Consider the following 25,652-nt stretch of genomic DNA (forward strand, 5'->3'; position numbering starts at 1 on the left):
CCAGTTTATCAAATCTTTGCTTTCTTATACCACTATTCTGAGTAGACTGAAATTTTACTCAAAAAAACTTTCTTCTAAAAATACAATAGTGTATAAACTTTTAGGATGAGGTGTTTTCTCACTTTCACTGAATCATTAGAATGAATTAATAGTGATAAAATAACTGTGGATTCTTATTCTCTCATTTTTCAACATTAGAAAATATAATTTTCTTTTAAAGTTCTACTTTGGCTTAAAATCAAAGAGAGAATCCTTTCTTGTTCTTTTCCTCTGACAACTCTCCACTATACATCCCCCCCCCCCCAGGTTTGACCTGCTTTCTATTGAATGAGTTAATTAACTAGTGAATTCAATTCCATTTAGCTAACTCTGAGTATCTAGATACTGTGGCAGAGACAAGAATGATCAGAATGCCCTTTGCCCTCTAGGTATTTCTAATCTGAAGGGCAGGAGTGGGAGGATAAGATAAGGACCTCCTGAGATATTTTCCTAGCACAGGATCAAATAAGATCTTGTCTCTGCTTGAATATTTGCAGTGGCTCCTTGTTTTCTACAAAACTTCCAGTTGAATTAAGACCCTTTATGATATTGAGCTGCAAGAGCTGCTTGTATATTTTGGAGATTAACCCTTTGTCCCTTGATTCGTTTGCAAATATTTTCTCCCATTCTGAGGGTTATCTGTTTGTCTTGTTAAAGGTTTCCTTTGCTGCGCAAAAGCTTTTAAGTTTCATTAGGCCCCATTTGTTTATTTTTGTTTTTATTTCCATTTCTCTAGGAGGTGGGTCAAAAAGGATCTTGCTGTGATTTATGTCAGAGTGTTCTTCCTATGTTTTCCTCTAAGAATTTTATAGTGTCTGGCCTTACATTTAGATCTTTAATCCATTTTGAGCTTATTTTTGTGTATGGTGGTAGGAAGTGTTCTAATTTCATTTTTTTACATGTAGCTGTCCAGCTTTCCCAGCACCACTTATTGAAGAGGCTGTATTTTCTCCATTGTATATGCTTACCTCCTTTATCAAAGATAAGGTGACCATATGTGTGTGGTTTTATCTCTGGGCTTTCTATCCTGTCCCATTGATCTCTATTTCTGTTTTTGTGCCACTACCATACTGTCTTGATTACTGTAGCTTTGTAGTATAGTCTGAAGTCCAGGAGCCTGATTCCTCCAGCTCCGTTTTTCTTTCTCAAGATGGCTTTGGCTATTCGGGGTCTTTTGTGTTTCCATACACATTGTGAACTTTTTTGTTCTAGTTCTGTGAAATATGCCAGTGGTAGTTTGATAGGGATTGCACTGAATCTGTAGATTGCTTTGGGTAGTAGAGTCATTTTCACAATGTTGATTCTTCCAGTCCAAGAACATGGTATATCTCTCCATCTATTTGTATCATCTTTAATTTCTTTCCTCAGTGCCTTATAGTTTTCTGCATACAGGTCTTTTGTCTCCTTAGGTAGGTTTATTCGTAGGTATTTTATTCTTTTTGCTGCAACGGTAAATGGGAGTGTTTTCTTAATTTCTCTTTCAGATTTTTCATCATTAGTGTATAAGAATGCAAGAGATTTCTGTGCATTAATTTTGTATCCTGCTGCTTCACCAAATTCATTGATTAGCTCTAGTAGTTTTCTGATAGCATCTTTAGGATTCTCTATGTATAGTATTATGGCATCTGTGAACAGTGACACTTTTACTTCTTCTTTTCTGATGTGGATTCCTTTTATTTCTTCTCCTTCTCTGATTGCTGTTACTAAAACTTCCAAAACTATGTTGAATAATAGTGGTGAGAGTGGGCAACCTTGTCTTGTTCCTGATCTTAGAGGAAATGGTTTCAGTTTTTCACCATTGAGAACGATGTTGGCTGTGGGTTTGTCATATATGGCCTTTATTATGTTGAGGTAAGTTCCCTCTATGCCTACTTTCTGGAGGGTTTTTTATCATAAATTGGTGTTTAATTTTGTCTAAAGATTTTTCTGAATCTATTGAGATGATCATATGGTTTTTATCTTTCAGTTTGTTAATATGGTGTATCACATTGATTGATTTGGGTATATTGAAGAATTCTTGCATTCCTGGGATAAACCCCACTTGATCATGGTGTATGATCATTTTAATGTGCTGTTGGATTCTGTTTGCTAGTATTTTGTTGAGAATTTTTGCATTTATGTTCATCAGTGATACTGACCTATAGTTTTCTTAATATCAAAAAAACAAACAACCCATTCCAAAAATGGGCAGAAGACCTAAACAGACATTTCCCCAGAGAAGATATACAGATTGCCAAAAAAACACATGAAAGCATGCTCAGCATCACTAATCATTAGAGAAATGCAAATCAAAACTACAGTGACGTATCACCTCACACTGGTCAGAATGGCCATCATCAAAAAATCTACAAACAATAAATGCTGGAGAGGGCGTGGAGAAAAGGGAACCCTCTTGCACTGTTGGGGGGAATGTAAATTGATACAGCCACTATGGAGAACAGTATGGGGGTTCCTTAAAAACTAAAAACAGAACTACCAGATGACCCAGCAATCCCACTACTGGGCATATACCCTGAGAAAACCATAATTCAAAAAGAGTCATGTACCACAATGTTCACTGCAGTTCTATTTACAATAGCCAGGACATGGAAGCAACCTAAGTGTCCATCGACAGATGAATGGATAAAGAAGATGTGGCACATATATACAATGGAATATTATTCAGCCATAAGAAGAAATGAAATTGAGTTATTTGTAGTGAGGTGGATGGACCTAGAGTCTGTCATACGGAGTGAAGTCAGTCAGAAAGAGAAAAACAAATACTGTATGCTAACACATATATATGGAATCTAAAAAAAAAAAAAAAAAAGGTTCTGAAGAACCTAGGGTCAGGACAGGAATAAAGATGCAGACGTAGAGAATGGACTTGAGGACATGGGGAGAAGGAAGGGTAAGCTGAGACAAAGTGAGAGAGTGGCATTGACATATACACACTACCAAATGTAAAATAGATAGCTAGTGGGAAGCAGCCACATCGCACAGGGAGATCAGCTCCATGCTTTGTGACCTCCTAGAGGGTTGGGATAGGGAGGGTGGAAGGGAGATGCAAGAGGGAGGGGATAGAGGAATATATGTATACGTATAGCTGATTCACTTTGTTATACAGCAGAAACTAACATAACGTTGTAAAGCAATTATACGCCAATAAAGATGTTACAAAAAAGTACACACACACACACATACACACACACACACACACACAAAAGACCCTTTATGATATGATACCAACATTCTCAGTGAAATCTACCTTTCTCTCCATTCTACTCTAAAGTGACCTAAAATATGCCCAAACTTGGAACACTGTTTGACTTCAAATCATGCAAAAAATGTTGTAAGAGGAACAGCACCAAATTCAAAGTCATTATAAATGGTACGGAATGGATGCAATGGGGGTATCAAAGCCAGAAACATCATATCTGGTTTGGGCATGGTGTTGGGGTAAAGAAAGACTTCATGAAGCAGGCAGAAATCAGGTAAGGTTAGAATGATGGGCAGGATTTCAATAAACATTTATTGAATGCTTACTATATGCCAGACACCATGCTAGGATATGGCACAAGGGTGACAGAGAAGGTGGGGGGTGGTGACAAAGAAAGAGAGGTTGTTGGGCTTCCCTGGTGGTGCAGTGGTTGAGAGTCCACCTGCCGATGCAGGGGACACGGGTTCGTGCCCCGGTCCAGGAAGATCCCACATGCCGCGGAGCGGCCAGGCCCGTGAGCCATGGTCGCTGGGCCTGCACATCCAGAGCCTGTGCTCTGCAAATGGAGAGGTCACAACAGTGAGAGGCCCGTGTACCGCAAAAAAAAAAGAAAGAAAGGTTGAATTCCAGGCAGAGGGACGCACATGGGTATAATAACAGAAATCATGAAGTGCTCAGAAAACAACAAATGAACAATCTAGCTTGGCTAACACCCAAAGAACATATTAGAGAATAGTGAACCTTGAAAGAGATTACAGCTAACTTTTAAAAATCATTCATCAACATGTACTGTGCACTTGCCCTACATTCAAGACTTTGTTCCAGCACTCATGAATACAAAGATGAGTAAGACATAAAATCTGTGTACAGAGAATTATCAATTTAGTGGAGGAGAAAGACACAAATGCAAATGCTGATACCAAAACACAACCTCTAAGAACAATTCTCAAAGGACAATAAGTTCTGAGAACACAAAATAATTCGAGGCTAAGTCTCTCTGTAGGATCTGAGAGGGCTTCGTGGAAGAAGAGGAAGTTGAAGAAAGCCTTAAAAAGCAAGGAATGGTAATGGCGGGGGTTGTATCCTAGCAAAGAACAACACATGCCATGGCACAAGTAAAGCAAAGTGTAAAGCATGTAGGGGACCCAATTTATTAGCTCCGACTGTAGCGTAGGCTACAACAAAGATCAAGAAGATTGGAAAGACAAGTTGAGAGTGGGGGAAGATTGGAGAAGAATCATGGAGATCAATGAAGGCCAGATGAGGATATGGAAATTTAATAGGCAACAGCCAGGCATACAAGTTTTTGAGCAGGAAGATAATGTTACAGCAAAAAACTAAATAGGAATGTCAACAGGATTGGAACTATGGCAAATAAAACTTAATGTCAGATGAATATAAAAGGCATTATTCTTAGTGCACCATTCAACTTATATTTATTTTCTACATTTGCTCAAAAACAGGATTAGAAATCATTGTTTGTTTTATTCTATTTTTATAATTATACTATTTAGATTCACATGCACTTTGAAACAACTAATATTTTCAGTGTAAATTTTGACATAAAAGACTGAATGGGCAACATGGAGAACTTTAAAAAGAGCATGTTGGGACAATGTGTCTTTTGCATTGTCTCTTACAAAGAAAGGGCCCAGACTAGTTAACAGAAAGCCCTCCTTTCTTTGGGCATCCCTACCTCTGTGGGTGCCTTTTGGTTTTTGGTTTCATGAATTCAAAAACTAAAAGTTATGCAGCTGAAATGAACAACAACCCTACATAACTTACCAGCTGAGAAAAACAAAAGAATTATTCCTTTTTTTGGAGATAGGTTTAAAATGCTTTTCACAGCTCAGTGCAAGAAGAAAATTCCTTACTGGCAGGATAAGTTTCTAAATATAAATTAATAAAGAGACCTTCTAGATTGAGTTGTTATGAGTTGGGTTCTCTGAAGAACTCATGTTCCTTAGAGACATTGACCCACAGAGCAAATAGGTCAGATCCTAAAGTATAAAGATATAACAGCCATCTTGAAGAATTTCTTAAACAAATGCAACTTATTAATATAGTTGATATAAAGAAAATATGCTAAACGATAGTACTTAAATGATGTGATTCAGGTAGAATTTTTTCAAGTAGAAATATTATATATTGGTTCAGGTTTTTTTTTCCCCCTATTCTTTTTCAAACTCTTTTCCCATTTTGGTTATTACAGAATATTGAGCAGAGTTCCCTGTGCTATACAGTAGGTCCTTGTTGGTTATCTATTTTAAATATTGCAGTGTGTACATGTCAATCCCAAACTCCCAGTCTATCCCTCCCTCTAACCCTTCCCAATACTGGTCCAATACTTCCCAATACTTAGTTAACAGGAAGTAATGTATAATACTTGCCCCTAACATTTGTAAAATAATTTACAGTGTTCAAAAACTTTCACAAATATCTACTCAGTCACCATGTATTGACTGAGTGTCCAATACATAAAATACACTTATTCAGAACAACAAATAATTCTGACCTTGTTCTGTAGGAAATGGTTCTCCAAGTCCACCTTTTCAAATTGATCAGGTATCTGTTGACTGATGCCATTGAAATTAATTGGAAATCCCTCACAAACTTCCCAACTAAGAAAATAAAATATTTAATTGTTCTTGTTAGAATAAAATTAGTTTAATTTTAGTACTCTTTAGCATAATAATTTATGCATCTTATACTCTTCTAGTGAGAGAAAAACCAGTGTATAGTCCATAGTCTTTTTAAATGGAAATTTGTAAAGTATCTTTGTATTTATCATTGGGAAAGGGAAGGCTTTAAATTTTTCCCTTACAATTATTTTTAATACTGGGGGGGGGATTCTATGCCTAATTGATTATTAATAGAACAAAGACACAAAAAATAATTTTTAATCTTACAGAATCACTCATGGTGGAGACCATCATCATTATTAAAATTACAGTCTAAATACACTGGTCTATAAATAATAAAGGATGCTTTTATAACGGTTATGTTAAGAACATTAGTTTCGTATTTTTAAGAGTCTTTTAAGAGGCAGCACGTTCTAGAGGGTACATGGACAAACCACAAAAGGGAAGGGTTGGTCTCATTCTTAGCTCAGCCAAATCACTTATTTTAAAAGTGAGCCAATTCTTATCCTAAAGAAAATCACCTAGATCAACGCTGATATGTTAAGATATACCATATAGCATGCTATTCAACAGAAAACAGTTCTGGGAATGGTGATAGTATTTTTTTTTCAGTAGTCTGAGAAATATAAATAAGAGTATGATGACGACTAAGATTTCCAATGATCCGCTTGAGAGTATGCAAAGAAAATTCAAATGGAATCCAAAAATTAAGTAAATTATCTTCAAATTAGTTTGTGCTCAATAAGGGAAGTTTCACATTGTTATACTTAGGGAATTAGATCTAATTTAAATCCATTCATTAAAACAGTATTCATTGCAATTAAGGAAGTAAAATTAAGAAGCAGTACATAAATTAAAAATTAAACTCCTAACTAAAGACTGAAGTGAAAGGCAAGTCTAACAGCTTAGAGAAAGATTACTGCATGTGAAATAAATCTTCTCATAAGTGAAAATGCTTATAAAAAAGAGTGCTGAGTTGTTTTCTGTCTATAAAGAGAGAAAGACAAAACATTATAATCTTGTCTGGAAAGTGCAGGCAATCATTGGGGGATGGAGAAGACCAAAGAGTCTGTCTTTCTAGACATATTTAGCAATAGGTTGACACTAGCTAGACTGAGTGACCTCATCAGACTGCTTTTCATTCTCTGGATCTGCCCTCAATTTCAGCCTTTTTACCTGTATATTAAGGAAAGTTATAATTTGTTAAATTACAAAATATTAAAGCTAGATGGGACCTTATAGATACATCACCTAATCCAACATGGTATCAGTAACATGCTGCAATGTCCAATATGGTAGCCACTAGCCACATATTCCAACTTAAATTAAAATTAATTTAATTAAACAAAATTTAAAATTCAATTCCTCAGTCACACTAGTCACATTTCAAGTGCTCAATGTCATAAAGTTTGTTTCCATCATCAGAGAAAGTTCTATTAGACAGCGCTGGATAGAGGTTAAGCCCTTAGTTCTTAAGAAAGACAATCTGGGTTAGAATCCTAGCTCTATCACGTACAAGTTGTGTGACTGGGCAAATGACTTTGCCCTTCCATGGCAGAGTTTCTGTCTCCTTAAAATGGAGTAATAATAAGCTAATAAGCAGTGATGGGATTAAAATAATTGTTTTGAGGATGAAATAGGTTCTTACCCAATTCATTTAGAGCTGTGCCTGGCCTACGGTCAACACTCAATAACTGCTGGGTTTTATTATTAACCCACAGGAAACTGACACCCATGTGCTCACAGACAGTCATGAGCAGATAATGGGGTTAGTGCCCAGATCTTCTTTTTTTTAAAAAAATATTTATTTATTTATTTTGGCTGCACAGGGTCTTAGATGCAGTATGAGGGATCTTTAGTTGCGGCACGCAGGATCTAGCTCCCTGACCAGGGATCGAACCTGGTCCCCATGCACTGGGAGCACAGAGTCTTAACCACTGGACCACCAGGGAAGTCCCAGTGTCCAGATCTTCTAACTCCTGCTCTTCTTACTATGCCACCAAGCCTCCAGCATATTGCTTTTGTTTTCAATTTATCATCATCAAATGAGATGCTTAAACATGAACACTCATATGAGAAAACATATTAATATTTTAATTATTCCATTCAAAACTATTAATTTAGAAACATCCACTAAAAACAATTTTTACATTTCAAATAAAATCATTACCTTTGCAAAGCAGAAAGTATACTATGCTCATTGCCCCATATGTTTTTTAAAACTCAAGGAAAATTAATAAGTCTTTTAAGTACTAGCTCATTATATCATGAAATAAGTCAATAAACTAAATAATTGCTTATTTAAGATGATTTAAAGAACATCTTTTAGTGTTTAAATCTCACTCTGGGAAAAATGAGTTAGGTGATTCAGATTGCTTTAACTGAACACTTGTTAATTTACCTGTCACATCCCAGTAGCAGAACAGCATTAGGATCCAAGAAGGTTTTATATGCGACTGTAATGCCACCTCTGGCAAATGCAGTCACCTGGTCAAAGGTCAAACCCAAAACAGGGTTTAGTGGAGATCTGAAAAATGGAAAAAACATCAAATCTATCTGCAAAATTATACAAACACTGAAATTTGAGTACATATAAACAATAAAACATACCATATCCATGTCTAATAAAATCCAGAAATAAGTGAATTTCCTATTACACAGCACTATTGTTGGTATCCTATACTTATACCTGACACGCACATTTTAGTTTATTTGTTTGATTTATAATATGTGAAGGATAGTTGCAACACATGTAATTTTTAAAAATAATTTCAATAATAAAAGCGAAGTATTTAGTTGAGAAAAACAACCAACTGTCATTCCTATAATGTTCATTTTTCATGTATAACTACAATGCAATACACCCATGGTGATCTTTGGAGCTTATAATCAAATTAATCCTTCATATTTGGCTACAAACAACTTTTTTTTTGTGAGCTCACTGAATACTATGCTGATTTGATTTGTCATATTACATACTGTCAGGTACATTGTTTTAAGTTAATTTAATTATATGAGAATTAAAATCAAATGGAAAACAGATCTTAAATAAAAAGAATGGCCACTATGTCAATTATGAGCCATTTTGTTTTTGAAATTGGTGACAAACACTTGCTCTTCAACTTTAGAATCATAGGACTCAATGACATCACCTGTGTAGTATTGCCAAAAATATTTAAACTGAATCTAATCATGAGAAAACACTCACACAAGTCTAGAATGTGGGACATTCTACAACAAAAGTGCCTGAACTCTTCAAAAAGAAAACCAATGTCATGAAGAATAAAACAAAAGATGGTGGAATAGTCTACATTACAGAGAACTAAAGAAAATAACTAAATGCAACAGATGAAGCTTATCTGGATACTGGATTACAAAAAAAGCTCTAAAGCAGATTTTGGGTAGTATGAACATAGATTACATATTAGACAATATTATATTATTGTTGACTGTGTTAGATATTATACTGTGGTGATAGAGAGAACATCCTGTTCTTCAGTTATGTGACCTGTAGCATTTAGGAGTAAAACTTCATGATTGTGTGGAATTAATTCCAAACAGTTCAAAAGAGAGAGAAAGGAGACATAAGAGAGGTAAAACAAATATGGCAAAATCCTTAAATTGCTGAACCTAGGTGAAGGATATATAAATCTTCATTGTATCAAATTTTCTGTAGATTGGATATTTTTCAAAATAAAAATTGGGAGAAAAACAATTAAAGGACTCAAAATAGAAGGAGATATTGGCAAAATCATCTTTTGCAAACGAGTAACCTTACCCCCCATATCAACATATATTAGACATGTTAGAATTACTCCCTGAAAATGAATATCATTTACTTAGTACATATTGCACATTTTCTCAATTTTATCCTTTTCTCAATATATTTTAACTAGATGGAAATAACTTTTTTGACATTAATTTAGAAGTTTCAATAGTAGCAAAATGCTATAATGGTTCCCTAATGCCTCATATTGGATTCAAAACCAGAAAAAAATAATACATTATGCTATTAAAATAGCTATGATATACAAACAAATATACACACTTATAAATTCCGCCAACTACAATCCTCAGTTGATTTTAGAATATTCCAGATACTTAGTAATTTTTGTTACTTCACAAATATGATCCAATTAACCAAGAACAAGTGTTTGATCATATTAAAATACTGTATTATAGGAAACATCATTAAAAACATCATAATTAGTCAGTCACTGCTTTCACTTTAACAATGATATTTAAGAAGAAATTATTAGATACATTTTATTAAAGCCTTTCCTTGTAATTGGAAGAGCTTGCTAAATTATACAAGAATTCTTGCCGCTTTAAAATTCATCGCTATTTTTATCATTGTAAAAATAATTCTCACAATGTAATTAAATTATATTTTGAAATCTGCCTATAGAAGAAGCACCATTCCTTACAGATATTTTTTTAGTTTTATAAATTACACAGCATAAGATACTAGTAAGCATTTTAATTTTACTCTAATGGGACAGATGAAAGATTTTGTAATATGCTACCCACAACAAATCCTACCAATGTCTCCCAAAACCTGCATGGATTTCTGAGTAGATTAGTTCTCTTTGAAATTTTGACTATTAGAATATACAGTAAATCTAATCATCTCCTAGTTCTGTCTATGCTATTTTTGTTAAAATTAGTGTATAATCAATTATATTCTACAAGCAATATTTCCCCTATTCTGTTCTACAGATAAAGAGCTAAAAATGAAACAAAACAAAAAGATTAAAAGTAGACAGAAAAGTGTGTTTAAGTTTCCTGACAAGCAGCTTCAGAGTTCATCTGGATGTGTCCTGTCAAAATATGCATAAATTTCCAAGATATTCCACACAACAGCCAGGCTCATCAGTGCCTGTAGACTGAAGCCTTTTTCTTTTCTTGGGAACACAGATAATTTTATGCAGGAATTTACCAATCTACAAAAATTTACACAATGCTCAGTAATAACCAGTAATTATTGTGGGATAATGTAAGGTGCTTTTGAGGAACATAACTTTGATAGGATAGAGTTTACAAGCTTTACCAATTTATCTTTGGCTGTCCTGTCATTGGAGCTTAAAAGGTTAAGACTTTATTTGTGAAAACATAGAGAGATAGTGGGGAATCATGTTGTCTACAGCCTCATAAATCTTGCTTAAGATCCTTTTCAATTACCATCCATTTCTCCTTTAAAAAGGGACAAAAAAATAGAGGAGTGGAAGCAGGTCAGGGCAGTGTGCGACAATGACAGTGTGATGGGCTTGGGCCCCCGTGGCGTTTCCATCTGCTATCATTAAGGTGACTACTCAGACATGAACAAATCCCACTTGCTGTGCTGACAGGCAGACTTCAAGAACTATGACAAGGCATTAAGACAGAAAGTCAGGGGGGTGGGGGAAAGAGAGAGAGAGATGTCATATCCCACAAACAATACTGCCTCACAAAAAAAAAAATGCCCCTGGAATTTTATTGGAATTCAAAATAAGTTTTTTTTATAAAGGGTGCTACTTGGCTTCTCAACTCTCCTTTTAAATTAGCTTGTCCCAGAAAGATTGAGAATAAACACCTTGCTCCTACCTGTATGCTTTACCATAAGAGACCCAAATTTTTTGCTCATTCTTCAGCGAAAGTGGATTCTTAATTTCTTGACCGTGCTCGTCGAAAAGCCGGATTGAAGAAAAATCGAGGCCTGGTGGGTTGATGGAAGAACCTTGAAGTCTTCGATGAATCTTGAAAAGTAACTGGTGGTGGGGAGGGGTGTGGAAATGAAGAAGAAAAAGAAATAACGTAAAATGTGAACACCTGTGATAAACTGTCTCTACTCCGTAACAGATGAAGTCCAAACAAATGATAATTAAATTCATACAGAATGTTAAAAGAAGTGTGAAATGATGGCAATGGTTAGCTCGGTGTAAAGTAACAAAATGAGCATGGGCTTTTAACCAGCAGGGGGTGCCACAGGCTCGTGATTGAGCTCTGACCCCTTGGCACGGGGACGGAAAGCAGATGTGACAGTCTTACAGAAAGAGCATTTAGCTTCTACACACGGTACCAGTCCTCTTTGATAAGGGTTATGCTTTTCTTGTCTGAGCTACACATTCTGTTGGGTCCTTCCAGAGTACGTTCAAGTTTTACAATCAGCAATCTCCCATCACCGAGACTAACCTCAGGTAACCAACGGTGGAACAACCCACCACTGACAGGACTGCAAAAATAAACATGACTTTCCGGCTTACGCCAGCCAATTCACTTAGAAGAACTCTTCCTGGATGTATTAATTAAGAGCTCTGCAGAAGCTTGCGAGCGGCTTCAATAGTGGATGTTTTCAAGTTTTAAATAAGATGTAATCGAAGTGTGAAGTATGAAATGCTATCATTTAATATGTTAAATAATAGCATTGTCTGTGTTTGCTTCTTATACTTAGAATCTCTAAATTATCAAGATATTTCTAACTGAAGGCATATTTCAAATAAAAGTAAATCCGGCTGAACCGTGTTGCACATGGACTTTTAAAAGATACTTTTCATCATTATCTGTCACCTTTGAGTGTTTAGGCCTCTGCTCTTTCCCGCTCTGTGCCCCAACTATCCATCACTCTGTTTTCCCCCCAGCCTTCTGTCACAGGCTTCCTTTTCTTCTCTGCCTTGTCAGTTCTTGTGTCTCTCAATTTCTTGTTACTCTGTAATCTCGGCAGGGATGCGGATATAGTTGTAGCCTTTTCTTGCCTAGCTGCTGTTCAGGGTGCCTTTTTTGCTCCTTCTATTAATTCCCATTGAAGGTATATTGAGACGTGCTAAATGCCGAGGCCCAGAGAAAAGGAAAGGTGCAAGCCTGTCATATATCTCCAGTTTCCTCACCTCTTTGCTGTAAACTCTTTACCGAGTAAAATATTTTCTATGACCAGCAACTACATCTATAGAAGGCTTAAGGCTTAGGCTTTGCCCTAATTAGGGATAAATAATCTTATCTCCAACTTCATCAGCTTTATGTTGTTTCTATCAGCTCTGCACTGACCAGATACTTTAGCCTTGAGCATCAGAAGGGCTGAAAATGATGATACATCTTTCCTTTCGTTAAAGTTAATACTTTTCATCCAGCATAGCTAAGTCCTTTGAGTTAAAAATAATGATTACTATTCTCTTTAGGAATATAATAGGCAACGTGTTAGAATAGTAAAAATCTGTGTTTTGTTTTTTCACTGGAACCACAAAAAGGTTTGAAATCCATGGACTGTATTTATAAAGCCCTACATTTATTTCTGTGTGGTCTCAGCCCTTGAGCTTATTTTTTGTGGCTTTGCTATTATTTCAGAAAACAAGCAACATTGATCATTTTTTAAATCACAGTGATTTTGCTTTATAGGCATCTCCTTTTTTGTAAAGGGAGAAGATATAAAAAATTTAAGGCCTGATCCAGGAGAGAAATAAGCACACAAAGAACAGGAGTGTGTGGTAGAAGGGAAGTGAACACCTGACCACTTAGCCAAATTCACTTTCACAGGAGTTGCATTGCAATCTCTATTTTCTCAACTTGGCAACACATTGCATTTTAGGTGTTCAAAGATGAGCGTGCGACAGCCTACAGGAGGTAAGGCCTCAATGTCTTTCATCTCTAGGTCATTGGTGAGGGCTGGGCTATAGTGACCAAAAATAGTGATAATCTTCACCCATTTATCTTTAAAGTTGTCATCACCAGGCCTTTATAGGATAAGAATTTGTTCAGGGACCTGAGAAGAGTGTGAAACATCTTAGGCTAGTGATTGAGACAAGTGTGCACCAGGGGAACAGTCGTCTTTGGGTGTCACAAGGGCTCTCCCAAAAAGCTTTATAATGCCCCTAGTTAAAGGTTTTCCCCTGATTTTCTTGCATATAGATGCAAACCACAGATCAATTTCAGTGTGCCATTAGCCAACAAAAGCTTTCTACAGAATAATATCTTCCTGTGTAATCTAACATAAATTCCATCTTCAATTTTTTATATGAACCAAAAAGGACAATATTCTAATGTGGAAAAGAGGAATTTACAGGTAGAGCATTCTAGGAAGCCTTTTGTATCATGGTGATGTGTATAGTCAGGGATGTGATGGTAAAAGAAAACCAGCCAAGGCTCTTTATCATTCCCTCTCTAATCAATCAAGGTAGCACTTCCCATCTCTTCTGAGCTCAGCTAGTGATCGGATGATCAGCTTTTGTGACTGACTGTGAAGTCCAGGTAATGGATACCACCAGGGAGAGGTAAGTCTGAGGGTACTGAACCGAAGGGGGGAAAAATGGAGCAAGTTTCTGAACAAAGGTCAAGTAACAGAGCCCAAAACACTGGTGTGCGCTCAGGCGAATAACCCCAATTTGTAAACAACAGGGTATTCAGTGGCCTTTCATGCAAGACAAAGACCCAAAATAAAGACCCTGAACACATTGGTTCTGCTTGAGAAACATCCCAATTGTCTGGAAAATAGGAAAAGGTAAGAATGCCTAAGATAAACCATCTGGACTTGCTCACAACGAGCACAGGAGAAGACCAAGGCTGTGTGTTAGCTGCTCAGGGTCTAGGGCTTGGAAATACCCTAGACGCAGAACACACCCTCCACTGGAAATCATGTCACTTCTTTTCAATGTGTAAACAAGAGGTCAATTCCAGAGTCCAGTGTAGACAGATTTTCAAATAAAAGCATAATGAAGATTAAGATGCTATTAAGTAAGAGGTCAGGAGTTAATACTATACTAAAGCTGAGAACCTCCGGAATCCAGGAGTCAAGCTTGAAACTATACATCTTTACAGATCAGCAAACGATTCATCTTTTCTGAACAACTTTAAAAATGTAATTGTCTAAATTAACTACAAGTAACTTGGAAGGTGCTCACAGTCATAAATGAATAGTCAGTAAACTCACTCTTTCCATCATATAGCCAGTTTGAATTGGGCTATTGGGCCCCAGATCTTTTTCACTGATACAAACAGAGATCTCTCCAGTGTCTTTACCATTTTCAAATATCTGAAAAATAAGCACATTCAAAATTAAAAATAAATACACGCACACATATACATACATATAAATACATATATAAACACAAGCAGTCCTGATTTTGCACAGTACAGTGCCGACTGAAACTCACGCATATGGTTAACTGTGTAAAGCAAAGACGGCCGGTATGAGCACATGCGAGTAATTGGCAATGAAAAGCAACAGGACTAGAATAGCATAAAGGAAGTCCCTTGATTCTCCTTTTGGTTTCAGTGTCCTTAACCTGACTGTCATTCCCTACAATCTTAAAATAGAAGGAAACACAGACATTAAAGGAGGAATCACTGACTACACCGAATGCTTACATGGGGCAAGCGTCAGGGAAAGGTCAGCTAGCAACCAATTAACTAGCTCATGTCATTCTTTTTGAAGAACATAAAGCCATCAATTATGTAAGGAATGTTTAATTTATATTTAAAATATATCAGTGTTCAGCTCATCTTTTGACTCACTGAAAGGAAATCCAACCTGACAAACGTATTGCATAAAGGTACAATGAAAGCCATCCATTTTAAGTGCATATAAGCAACAAGTTGCTGAGAACAGAGATAAAATTCAGAACATTGCATTATGCAATGCTCATCTGGAAAAAGAAAATGCTAGCTAATGTTCTGGTCAAAGGTATCCAAATAAACCAGTCCCAAAGGAAGCCTCCACTAGAGTGAACACCGTCCTCTGACCATGCTGAGGGCCCACATGGGGTGCGTCATTCACCAGGCAAGAGAGAACGCAGGCCGATAGAGGCTTGATGAGTAACGTAAATCCTTGCTTTTTACTGTATTTTTTTCTCAAAAGTTCTTTTCTTCCCTTTCTGATAGACCTATCACATCAGAGTAACCATTTTATTTATTTCTAGTGCTATCTCCAGAGAAGATAATTTGGGAGAATATTTTATTTAAATATAAGAAAGAAAACCATCTGTTTTACTTTTGAGACAGTTTGAGAGTTATTTAATTAGTCCTAACCTGGTTTAGGAAATAATGTGCTTCAATAGCACTTCCTCAGGCTTTAGGCAAAAAAAAAAAAAAAAAAAAAAAAAAAAGGTTTAAAAAAAGAGTAACAATGTTTAAGAACGGTGGGATTTTCTCCACTCTGTGCTTTTCATGGTACTGACAGCCTAGTGGAGATGGTACAGCTGTCAGCCTTGGAGCATTGATGCTCCACACTCTACAGTAGCTTTTGCTAAAGGGGATTTTTTAAACCTCTTTTCTGAGAAAAGATACAATTCTGAACAAGAAATCTCTCTACTTTAGCCAGGAACTTTGTAAACCCAACTGTTGCCTACAAACCTATGGGAAATAATGTGGGAGGAGAAGCTTACTGTCCCAACGATCTCTTCAGGGCCCTCTTAAACAACAGAGCCATTTAGCAATTAGGTTCACAATTCTAGGCGGATCGCATTCTGCAAGGTTAGTGTTGACAAAGGCTCGGTTTGGAGAACTTATTGATGTTCCTTTGTCAAGACGTGCTAGATGTGGAACTGGAGTGCAGCAAATTATATTCTAGAAAATAGCTGTGTGAGTGCTGTCAAACTGAGAAAGCAAATAGGACCTGGACAACACCTAAGACCTTCATTAGCTTACTGCCTTCTTCACTACTGTTAATAAGCCTTCCCTTCTATGTCCAGAAAAGAGTGTTCTCAAGAAAAAAAAAAAAAGGCTCTGGCCTCTAAAAGCCCTATGAGGGCATAAGGAAAAAAGAGGTGCTTTATTGTTTAAGTAAAAGTTTAGGTGTTTAAGTGAAAGAAATCTGCCCTCCACTAGTCATTCATATAATGTTTTTTTTTCCTGTATTTCTACAAAAGTAAAAATTCCCCAAGCCGAAATTCTAGGACATTCTGCTTTTCTTAAGGCTCAGCTCCTATTTTTAAGGTCTGTATCACTATGACCATTTTTTTTTAATCTAAGTATTCTATTTTTTTCTTCCTTTGCATGAGAAGTATTTTTATTTCTATTGTCCAATGTCTAAACAAAGATAGCTCTCTAAACAGAGTTTATATAGGAAAATAAAAAATAGTCTACCTTTATTTTCCTGCTGCCTAATCCCTGGCTTAAGAAAAACCAACTGCTTCCTAGTGGCTATCTGCATGCCATTACCTCCTTATAGTTCTAAAACTAAATTCTCGCCCTTGAAGTAGGGTGATACAAAAAGCCAGCTAAAGGCTAGTCTTGAGTCCCTAGCTGAGGAGTAATGTAATAGAATCTAAAAAAAAAAAAAAGGGGGGGGGATCCAGATCCTTTCAAAAACATTGTAGCTAATGACTATTGAAAAAAATACCTATAAATAGGAATTTACTTCTATGCCCTTAGTTACACAAAGTACAGAGTTTCTAGGAGGAGTTTCCCATGAACTGCAGTCTTTTTACTTTCCTTCATGTCAACAATGACTTTTCTTCAGCAGAATTAAATTAGGTTAACACCAATGTTTCACTGTAATGTTGTTAATCAATTCTTCATTCAACAAATATTTACTGAGAGTGCCTACTATGTGCCATCCACTGCTCAAGTGCTTAAGATATACCAGTGAACTAAGATTCCTGACAGAACAAGTAAGGAAATCATATAGCAAGGTCAGGATACATCCAGGTCTGTGAGGTCTGAAGTTTATACAACTTGGTGGGCCTTCATTAACAAAAAAAAATGCAAAATTACAAATGGAAAACTAGATACAAAATATTTATTTAAAATGAGAAATTACAACAATTTACACATATTAAAAAGCTCACACATAGCAAAAAATATGACAAAATCCAGAAAAAGTCACAAAATATTTTCATTAATTTACTATCCAATGCACATTTTTTGGCTGAATTGTCTTCAATCACCTCTTCATTTGGTAATCTTGTAACATTTTCTATAAGGAGAATAGGAATATAATTCCATCTTCCCTCTTGCATGGTTAATCAAAAAATTTCTATTATTGATTAGAAAAATTTCTCTCAACTACACAACTTGGTTGGTCATTTCATAAAATTTTTTAGGACTGATGTCAACTTTGGGAAAAGCTTGATAGTTTACTTTAAAGTATGAGCTGTAAAATGTGGAAGGATTTTCTACAAGTTACTTGACTTTGTTAATTTCACACTATGTTTTTCCTCCACCACCCATATACTTTTGGTGACAGGCACTCTAGTCCACAGTCAAAAAGCAATACACTCTATGGCCAGCAGGTAGTAGCCATCTTCCTAGAAGCTCTTCCCATACCAGGGTGGCTTAGCCCTAACTGAACTACGATACAGGGAAATGACTGCACACCAGTAATTACATCCCACTATGCTCAAACTAAATGTATCCTCAACTCAACTTCCCCTTAGCCAGACCTCAAAAATGCCTGCAACCACTTCAGCTCCAGCTGGTGCAAGGGAAAACTTGACAGAGGAAGTTGGAGTGGAAACAGACAATGCTCTCAGTCAATTGTAGTTAAAATATATTATATTTGCAAATTTTACAGAAACATGTGGCCATGTGAACACATTGCTAGGGCCTCTCCCAGGGTTTTGGAAGGGGCCTAAGCAGGAAAGGGGCCTTGAAACTTAGGTACATGGGTATCATGGTAAATGCACCTTGGAGGAAGTTAGAAGGTGGTAAGTGCCATGTAAAGAGAAAGAAATATAGCAGAGAAGGGATATAGGGCCTAGGATCAATGAGTGGGATGGGTGGTGGTCGCCATATGAAGCAGGTGATCAGAAAAGGCTTTCAAGAGAGGAAAGATTTGAGTAAAGACTTGGAGGTGAGAGAGTTAGCCAAGCAGATAGCTGGCAGAAGAGCACTGGAGGCAGAGGGAGAGGCTAGAGCAAAGAAACTAAGGCAGGAACGTGCCCAGTATGTTCCAGGAACTACAAGCAGGCTGGTGTGATGGGAGCAGAGTGAGAGAGAAGAAGGGTAAGTAACGTGAAATCAGAGGGTTAAGGGGTGGGCAGCGAAATGGGGGATCCTTGGAGGGACTGGAACAGAGCAGTAACAGGATCTGACTTAAAAGGAGCATCGGGGCTGCTGGGTGGAGAGTAGACTCCAGGGAGCAAAAGTTATCCAAAGGGTGAATGACTGCGGCTCGGAACAGAGTATTAACAATGGACTTGGTTATAAATGGTCAATTTCTGTCGTTCATTCCAGAGTAATTTGTTCATTAGTGGGGTTGGGAAATAAAATTTGTAGCTAGGCTAATATTTCTGGACCGTGATGTCTGCATCTATGGATGTAAATAAATCATCCTAAGTATAACTTCATATGTAGTTTCTGTGAAGGCACAGAAATGTTTACAAACTATCAAAAGAACTGTATTTACTGTGAAGATTTTATAGAGGCAGTGACCAAAACATAAACCACGCGGGGGGAAGATGACTTGAATAGGATGTGGTTCTTGGACCAGTTTGTCTGGCATCATTTATGACACCTATTTAAGGACTTGTATAAGGCCTAGTTCAGTGCCATTATCGGCCTTTAATGCTATAAGTCTGGTTAAGAGCTAGCTGTCGGGGACCAGCAGGTTCCCAAACTCTCTATAACGGCTGGACAGACCACCCAGGAAGCTCTTCTGTGCGTGAGTGGAAGGCCAAACACCTAAGCTTCAAAATGCCTCAGGAGGCGATGCTGTCAAGAGGCAATAATAGGAAAATGACACCGCAGTGTGTTGCCAAAAGTTGGGAGGCTGTACGGTAACAGGATTTACTACTAGAGGTCTGGTGAAGGAAAGGAATATAAAATAGCCCCACAAAACTATTTGGCATACTTCAGGTGAAATAATTAAATAAGTTGGGAAAAGGTTAGCTTACATGTTGTCTTGGATTAGGGTCTCCAGGAAACAGACTCTGAGACCAAAATTTACCTGCGGGAAGTTTCCTGCGGAGCGTTCTCAGGTACAACACAGGTGAGGGGAGTGAGGAAACAGGAGTGGGCAGAGGGAGAAGGTAAACTGTGATGTAGCTGCAACAGAGGCCTCTGGTGGGAGCTCTAGACCTGGGATGGCCCCTCAGAGTTGTCCAGAATTGAGGCCAGGGAGCATGGCTTTGCACTGCCCACCAATCAAATATTGGATGCAGACTGCCCTCAGGATGGGGGCCTAATCTTTGGAGAAGCAGCAACTTCACACCAAGGGCAACTGTCCGAGAAGAATGTAGGTGTGGCAGCTGGAGGTGGGGGGTGGTTATCTCAGTCCTGAAGAGGGAATCCAGGTAGTGTGGCACGGCATCCACTACACACGTGCACAGTGATTCGCAGTGTAGAGTGCGCACACCTTTAAATCACTCAATACTCAAAGCAACTGGATTTTATAGGTGAGTCTCAGAGAGGTTAAGTGACTTGCCTAGTGCAAATCTACTCATAAGGGGCAGCAAGATCTTTAGAAATCAAGTCCTCTGATTTTTTTCCAGCTTTATTGAGATATAACTATCATATAACATGTAGGTTTGTGCACAACGTGTTGATTTGATACACTTACATATTTCTAAATGATTACCAGGGTTAGCTAACACCTCCATCACATCACATAATTACCATTTCTTTTTGTGGTAAGAATATTTAAGATCTACCCTCTTTAAAACTTTCAAGTAAATAATACATATTAGTAACTAAATCACAGTCTTCAGCATTGTATCCCCGGAACTTATTCATCCTCTGACTGAAAGTTCATACCTTTGGACCAATATCTGCCCATTCCCACCTCCAGCCCCACCTCAACCCCTAGTACCTACCATACTAGTCTCTGTTTCTACAAGGTCGGCTTTCTTAGACTCCACATATAAGTGATTTCATACAGTATTTGTCCTTCTCTGTCTGACTTATTTCACTTAGCATAATGCCCTACGATGTTTTAAATTACAAACATCAAAATTTACTCATATCTAAGATTAGAGATCCTACAATATGAAAATTTTTAAAGGTATAGAAAAGTAATTTATAGAAGCTTTTTACCTAAGTCAAAGAACATGAAAATTAAAATGGAATATTTTCTTATGTGAGAAGCTAATTAGCCATGAAAAAAATCTATCCAATCAGAACTCAAAGTAACCTTTAGAGATAGAAAATTCACTCTAAGTGAACTAACATTGTATGTACATTAAATCAAATAAATGTGCTATTACTTTTTTTATTGTTACAGACTTGTGAGATAGTTTATAGAATGTCCACATTTTCTATACCTTCTCAAATGTATAATATACTATAAATCAAACTGTAAACATGTCTAGTTTTAATATTCAGATAAGAAGATAATCACAAAGCAAATATTAAAATTATGAGATTCAGGCAATGAAAAGTTAATAATGAATTAGTATGTTTATACTGTATATAGGAAAATGTGTTTTAATGCCTAACAGAGATATCTTTAAACTGTACTTAACAGGTAAGGAGACAGTACATTTGTCCGAAGAAATAAAAATGCACTTATGTGAAGACAAGTTATTTCACTGTTAAACTTCACCAGTCTAAGTGGGACCTGAATCAAAAATCAAACAACATTGTTTTAAAGCCCAGAAAAGGTATATTTAAGAAAATAATTTATTTTAAAAGAGACATTTTAGATATCCTCTGTAAGTTGCAGCACAGCCCACCATTTAGAAGATATAAAGTGGGTGACTGCCAATGGTGTAGGATTTTAGGAGTGGGCTAAAAGACTCTGACCCCAAAATACCACTCACATCAACTTTCCAATACTAGCTGAAATTCCAGTTGGAGGGATACTCTTTTGTCACAACTGAAATACCACAGCTCTATGAGAGAAAATAATATTTGACCTTACTGGTTATTGATCTTTGAGGCTAGGATTTTCAATCTTGGCTTTCTGGAATTCCTCAGAGGGCCTGGGGTAGGGCTGGTGGATAGGGGAGTGAGAGTGGGGAGCTGTAGTCCAAAGTGGGAGATCAAACCTGATGAGTGAGTCTGTGGGGAAAACCACCAACCTGGCTTCAAAAGGGGTACATCCTACTTTCATTTACTTTACATAGGGCATTCCAAGAAAAACTTTGATCCAAGAAAAAAAAAAGGTTTGATACTGTCTTAGCTTGAAAGAAAGTATGGTATGCCTTTTTCCTGAAGTAAGGATGGTACCTGACAGCCTGAACTGGGGGGTTGGAGTTGGGTATGGAGGAAAGGCCACGGGGGGCCAAGGATGGAGAGGTCTGCAAGATGCCCTCATCAGCTTCACAGTTACCCTGGGAGTGGGCCTGTGTTCTTTTCCTTTAAGCATTTAAAGTCACATTTCACTGCTTTGTCATAATTTTTTTAAAGGGCTTCTCCCCAACTCCATTTCTGACAAAGTAAAATTTCTAAAACAAGGTGCATGATGCTGCAAAAAATAATCTCTTTGTATCCAATTACAATTCTCGCTAAAGTCATTACATGAAAATGTTTAAAATTATAAAGAAGATAGTGGCAAGGTAAATGTGTTTGCCTGATGTTCTAAGCCAAGTAATTTCTTTTTCTTTTTCTAATTTTTAATTAATTTTTTTTTTTTTTTGGCTGTGTTGAGTCTTCGTTGCTGTGCGCGGGCTCTTCTCTAGTTGCGGCGAGCGGGGACTACTCTTTGTTGCGGTGCGCGGGCTTCTCATTGCGGTGGCTTCTCTTGTTGCAGAGCACGGGCTCTAGTCACGTGGGCTTCAGTAGGTGTGGCACACAGGCTCAGTAGTTGTGGCTCGCGGGCCCTATGAGTGCAGGCTCAGTAGTTGTGGCACACGGGCTTAGTTGCTCTGTGCATGTGGGATCTTCCTGGACCAGGGCTCGAACTCCTGTCCCCTGCATTGGCAGGTGGATTCTTTTTTTTTTTTTTTTTCGCGGTACGCGGGCCTGTCACCGTTGCGGCCTCTCCCGTTGCAGAGCACAGGCTCCGGACGTGCAGGCCCAGCGGCCACGGCCCACGGGCCCAGCCGTTCTGCGGCATGCGGGATCCTCCCGGACCGGGGCACGAACCCATGTCCCCTGCATCGGCAGGCGGACTCTCAACCACTGTGCCACCAGGGAAGCCCAGGACCTACAATATTTTCTTGACAACACAACTCTAGGAAATAGCAATGGAGCCAACAGGGCCTTTTTCATTTTGCTGCATACCTTGTGCATTACTTGAATTTAATAAAGTACTGTATATATTACTTTTACAACTTTTAAAAGCCAATGAAGATTAAAGATAAGCCAACATTTGGGGCTTCCCTGGTGGTGCAGTGGTTAAGAATCCGCCTGCCGATGCAGGGAACATGGGTTCGTGCCCCGGTCCGGGAGGATCCCGCATGCCGCAGAACGGCTGGGCCCGTGGGCCGTGGCTGCTGGGCCTGCGCGTCCGGAGCCTGTGCTCCGCAACGGGAGAGGCCGCAATGGTGACAGGCCCGCGTACCGCGAAAAAAAAAAAAAAAGCCCTTTATAAATGAGAATATTTCAAGGAGAAGTGGAACAAAGATTTTTCACTTTGTCTAAATTAATTTTGTGCCTAAAATTCTAATTAATTGGGATTAAAATATCAATATCAGGTATGTGGGTCCTGTCAGTAGCTGAACATTATATACCAGATTTTGGTAAATAAAGGTGTTTCGAAGTTCCTGGGCTCAATATATTTCTTCTCAAGGAAAGTAAGGGTTTTTTTGATGAGAAAAGCATAGCCACATCCCCCCAATTCTATTTTACTAGGGAAAAGAATACTATATGATTAAATATGAGCCAAATCATCAGACTTCCCCAATTCTCAGCCTCAGAGATCATATTCTCATCTTACAATAGAGTATATGTTTTTAATGCTATTCGGTTTCTTTTTTATATATCAAATTTGCCTGGGAAGGTAATTTTTTCCCCTAATATGAATAGATACTCTGAGTAACTAAAACCTATGCAAAAGTTTATTGCCTAGAACAATACATTTTCATTTTTTTAAAAATCCATTTTTTATCATAAAACATTATCAACGCTGTAGGTAGAATCTGAAGTAGGGATAGATGCATCACCTCATTTGCACTTACTAGAAAATCTGCATTCATTTCTATGTTCAAATGATGAGTTAATGCTTGATAATATTCATGGTGAGTCGAGCTAACATAGATGTCAGTGGGTAATCCAGGGGACAGGAGCATATGCAAGAAGAGAATCTCAGTGACTTGAGCATCTCAAACACTCTGTGAGAAAGCTAATTGAGAGGTAAAGACAAATTAACTGCTATGGAGAAGGACAGTCTCCCTGAGAGAGAGAGTGTGCCTGCAGCAGTAAGGTTCAGTGATTGCATTTAGTCTGCATAACTGCTAGGACAGTAATCCAGCTCTGGCCTGTGGACTTTCCCTGCTGACTGCCCACCTGGCAATTCCCTGGGCACCTTCAAGACTGTCAGGACTGCACAGGGAAAGCCTGTCTCATTACAACGGCTCTGCATGGGAGATTATGCCCCGCCCAACCAATTGCTCTTCCCTGATTTTGATACAGACACAGTTTTTCAGTTTTTCAGTTTTTCTCTTCATTGGGTCTAGGAAGGGAATATTGTATCTTCCTGCAAAGAGAGATTTACACCTGGCTGCAGATGTCTGTCAGGAAATAGGGTGGGGTGAATACACTGGCATTCCCCCACCCCCCAACAAGCCACCAAAAAAATGAAAAAAGAAAGAAAAGAAAAGAAGGCAAGATGGAAAAGAGCACTGGAAAGAAGGGTAGGTGAGATATTTCAGTGCCTACTGCTAACAGCTATCCCATGAGATGTTAGCAGGCATTCATGGGATCTAAGGTTTACTTGCCTTTAAAATGGACAGTCCAACATTTGCCTTGGCAAAATCTACATATGAAAACTGATTATCTCCATCACATTTTGTCCAACATTTAATATATGTTCTTGAAGTCACAACAATAACATTGAATATTCCAGTTTTACTACTCTAGAAACAATTCCTTTGAAAATGAAGTTTTAAGTTGGTATGTTTTACTACTTGTACTTAGAGCATATCCTAAATTTGTTGTTCCACTGTTTACTCAAATAATGTAGGTGAAATAACAGAGAAGCTCAGAGATTGTAAATACATATATGGGAAAAGTGGTTAAACAGAAAGACAAGGACCAAGGAATGTACAATGGAAATAAGAACATAATATGCATGCAGAACAGTGATGACACCATACCCCCCCCCAAAAAAGTCTCGCCACTTGACCTCAGTTGTCTCTTTAATTCATTTAATTGTTCCATAGACTCCTAAATATTTAAACAAACTTCCTATTAAATTTTATATATGGTTAGAAAACTTTAAAACTTTTTAAAAATGGTCACAAAATAGAATACAAATCTCAGATGGTTTCATGGTGTCGTTGTGCCTTTGGTAGAGCAAATTCAAGTCTCCAAAGCACAGGAAAGGCCAGGAAGGTATTACAGATAAAAATTAGCATCTTTTCTGTTATCAACGAAATTAGCCCATTTTCTAAATACAAACAAGCCCGTAAACTAAAATGAAATTGTAGTAAAAAGCTGAGAAGACCTACACATTAGTTTTATTGTCTTCAAAAGGAGGTGTCATATTGTTCAAATTAAATAATCAGCCTTGGGCCAAAAAGGCGTTGCAGGCTTCTCTGCCTCTTCCCACTGTACCAAGCACAGTGCCTTGTAGACATATGTGTTTAATAATGTATGGGTTTATTGGACTATTCACTTAAATTTTTCTTTATTCTGTAATTGGAAGAATAAAAATTGTTAGATACATACTACCTAGAGGATGAACTAGATGCTGGACAAAGACATTCTTTAAAAGTAAATCTCTGAATTATCCCTTTTTAAAAACTTAAATTTCTATATGCTAGGAG

At 37.6% G+C, this 25,652-nt stretch overlaps 1 protein-coding gene across 1 annotated transcript in view; it reads right to left on the reverse strand.

The window, feature by feature from the left end:
• Window positions 1-25,652, reverse strand: part of DCDC1 (doublecortin domain containing 1) — a gene marked incomplete at both ends in the record, with an annotated part of 429,210 nt that overhangs the window by 185,805 nt on the left and 217,753 nt on the right. Inside the window, 4 exons of the mRNA XM_082661206.1 lie at window positions 5,754-5,859; window positions 8,282-8,407; window positions 11,464-11,627; window positions 14,777-14,878. Of these exons, the coding sequence (XP_082517332.1) occupies window positions 5,754-5,859; window positions 8,282-8,407; window positions 11,464-11,627; window positions 14,777-14,878 (498 nt within the window). The remainder of the gene's footprint in view (window positions 1-5,753; window positions 5,860-8,281; window positions 8,408-11,463; window positions 11,628-14,776; window positions 14,879-25,652) is intronic.

This window comes from Grampus griseus (genome assembly GCF_964374135.1).
Source record: "Grampus griseus genome assembly, chromosome: 8".
In the NCBI taxonomy this organism is placed as follows: domain Eukaryota; kingdom Metazoa; phylum Chordata; class Mammalia; order Artiodactyla; family Delphinidae; genus Grampus; species Grampus griseus.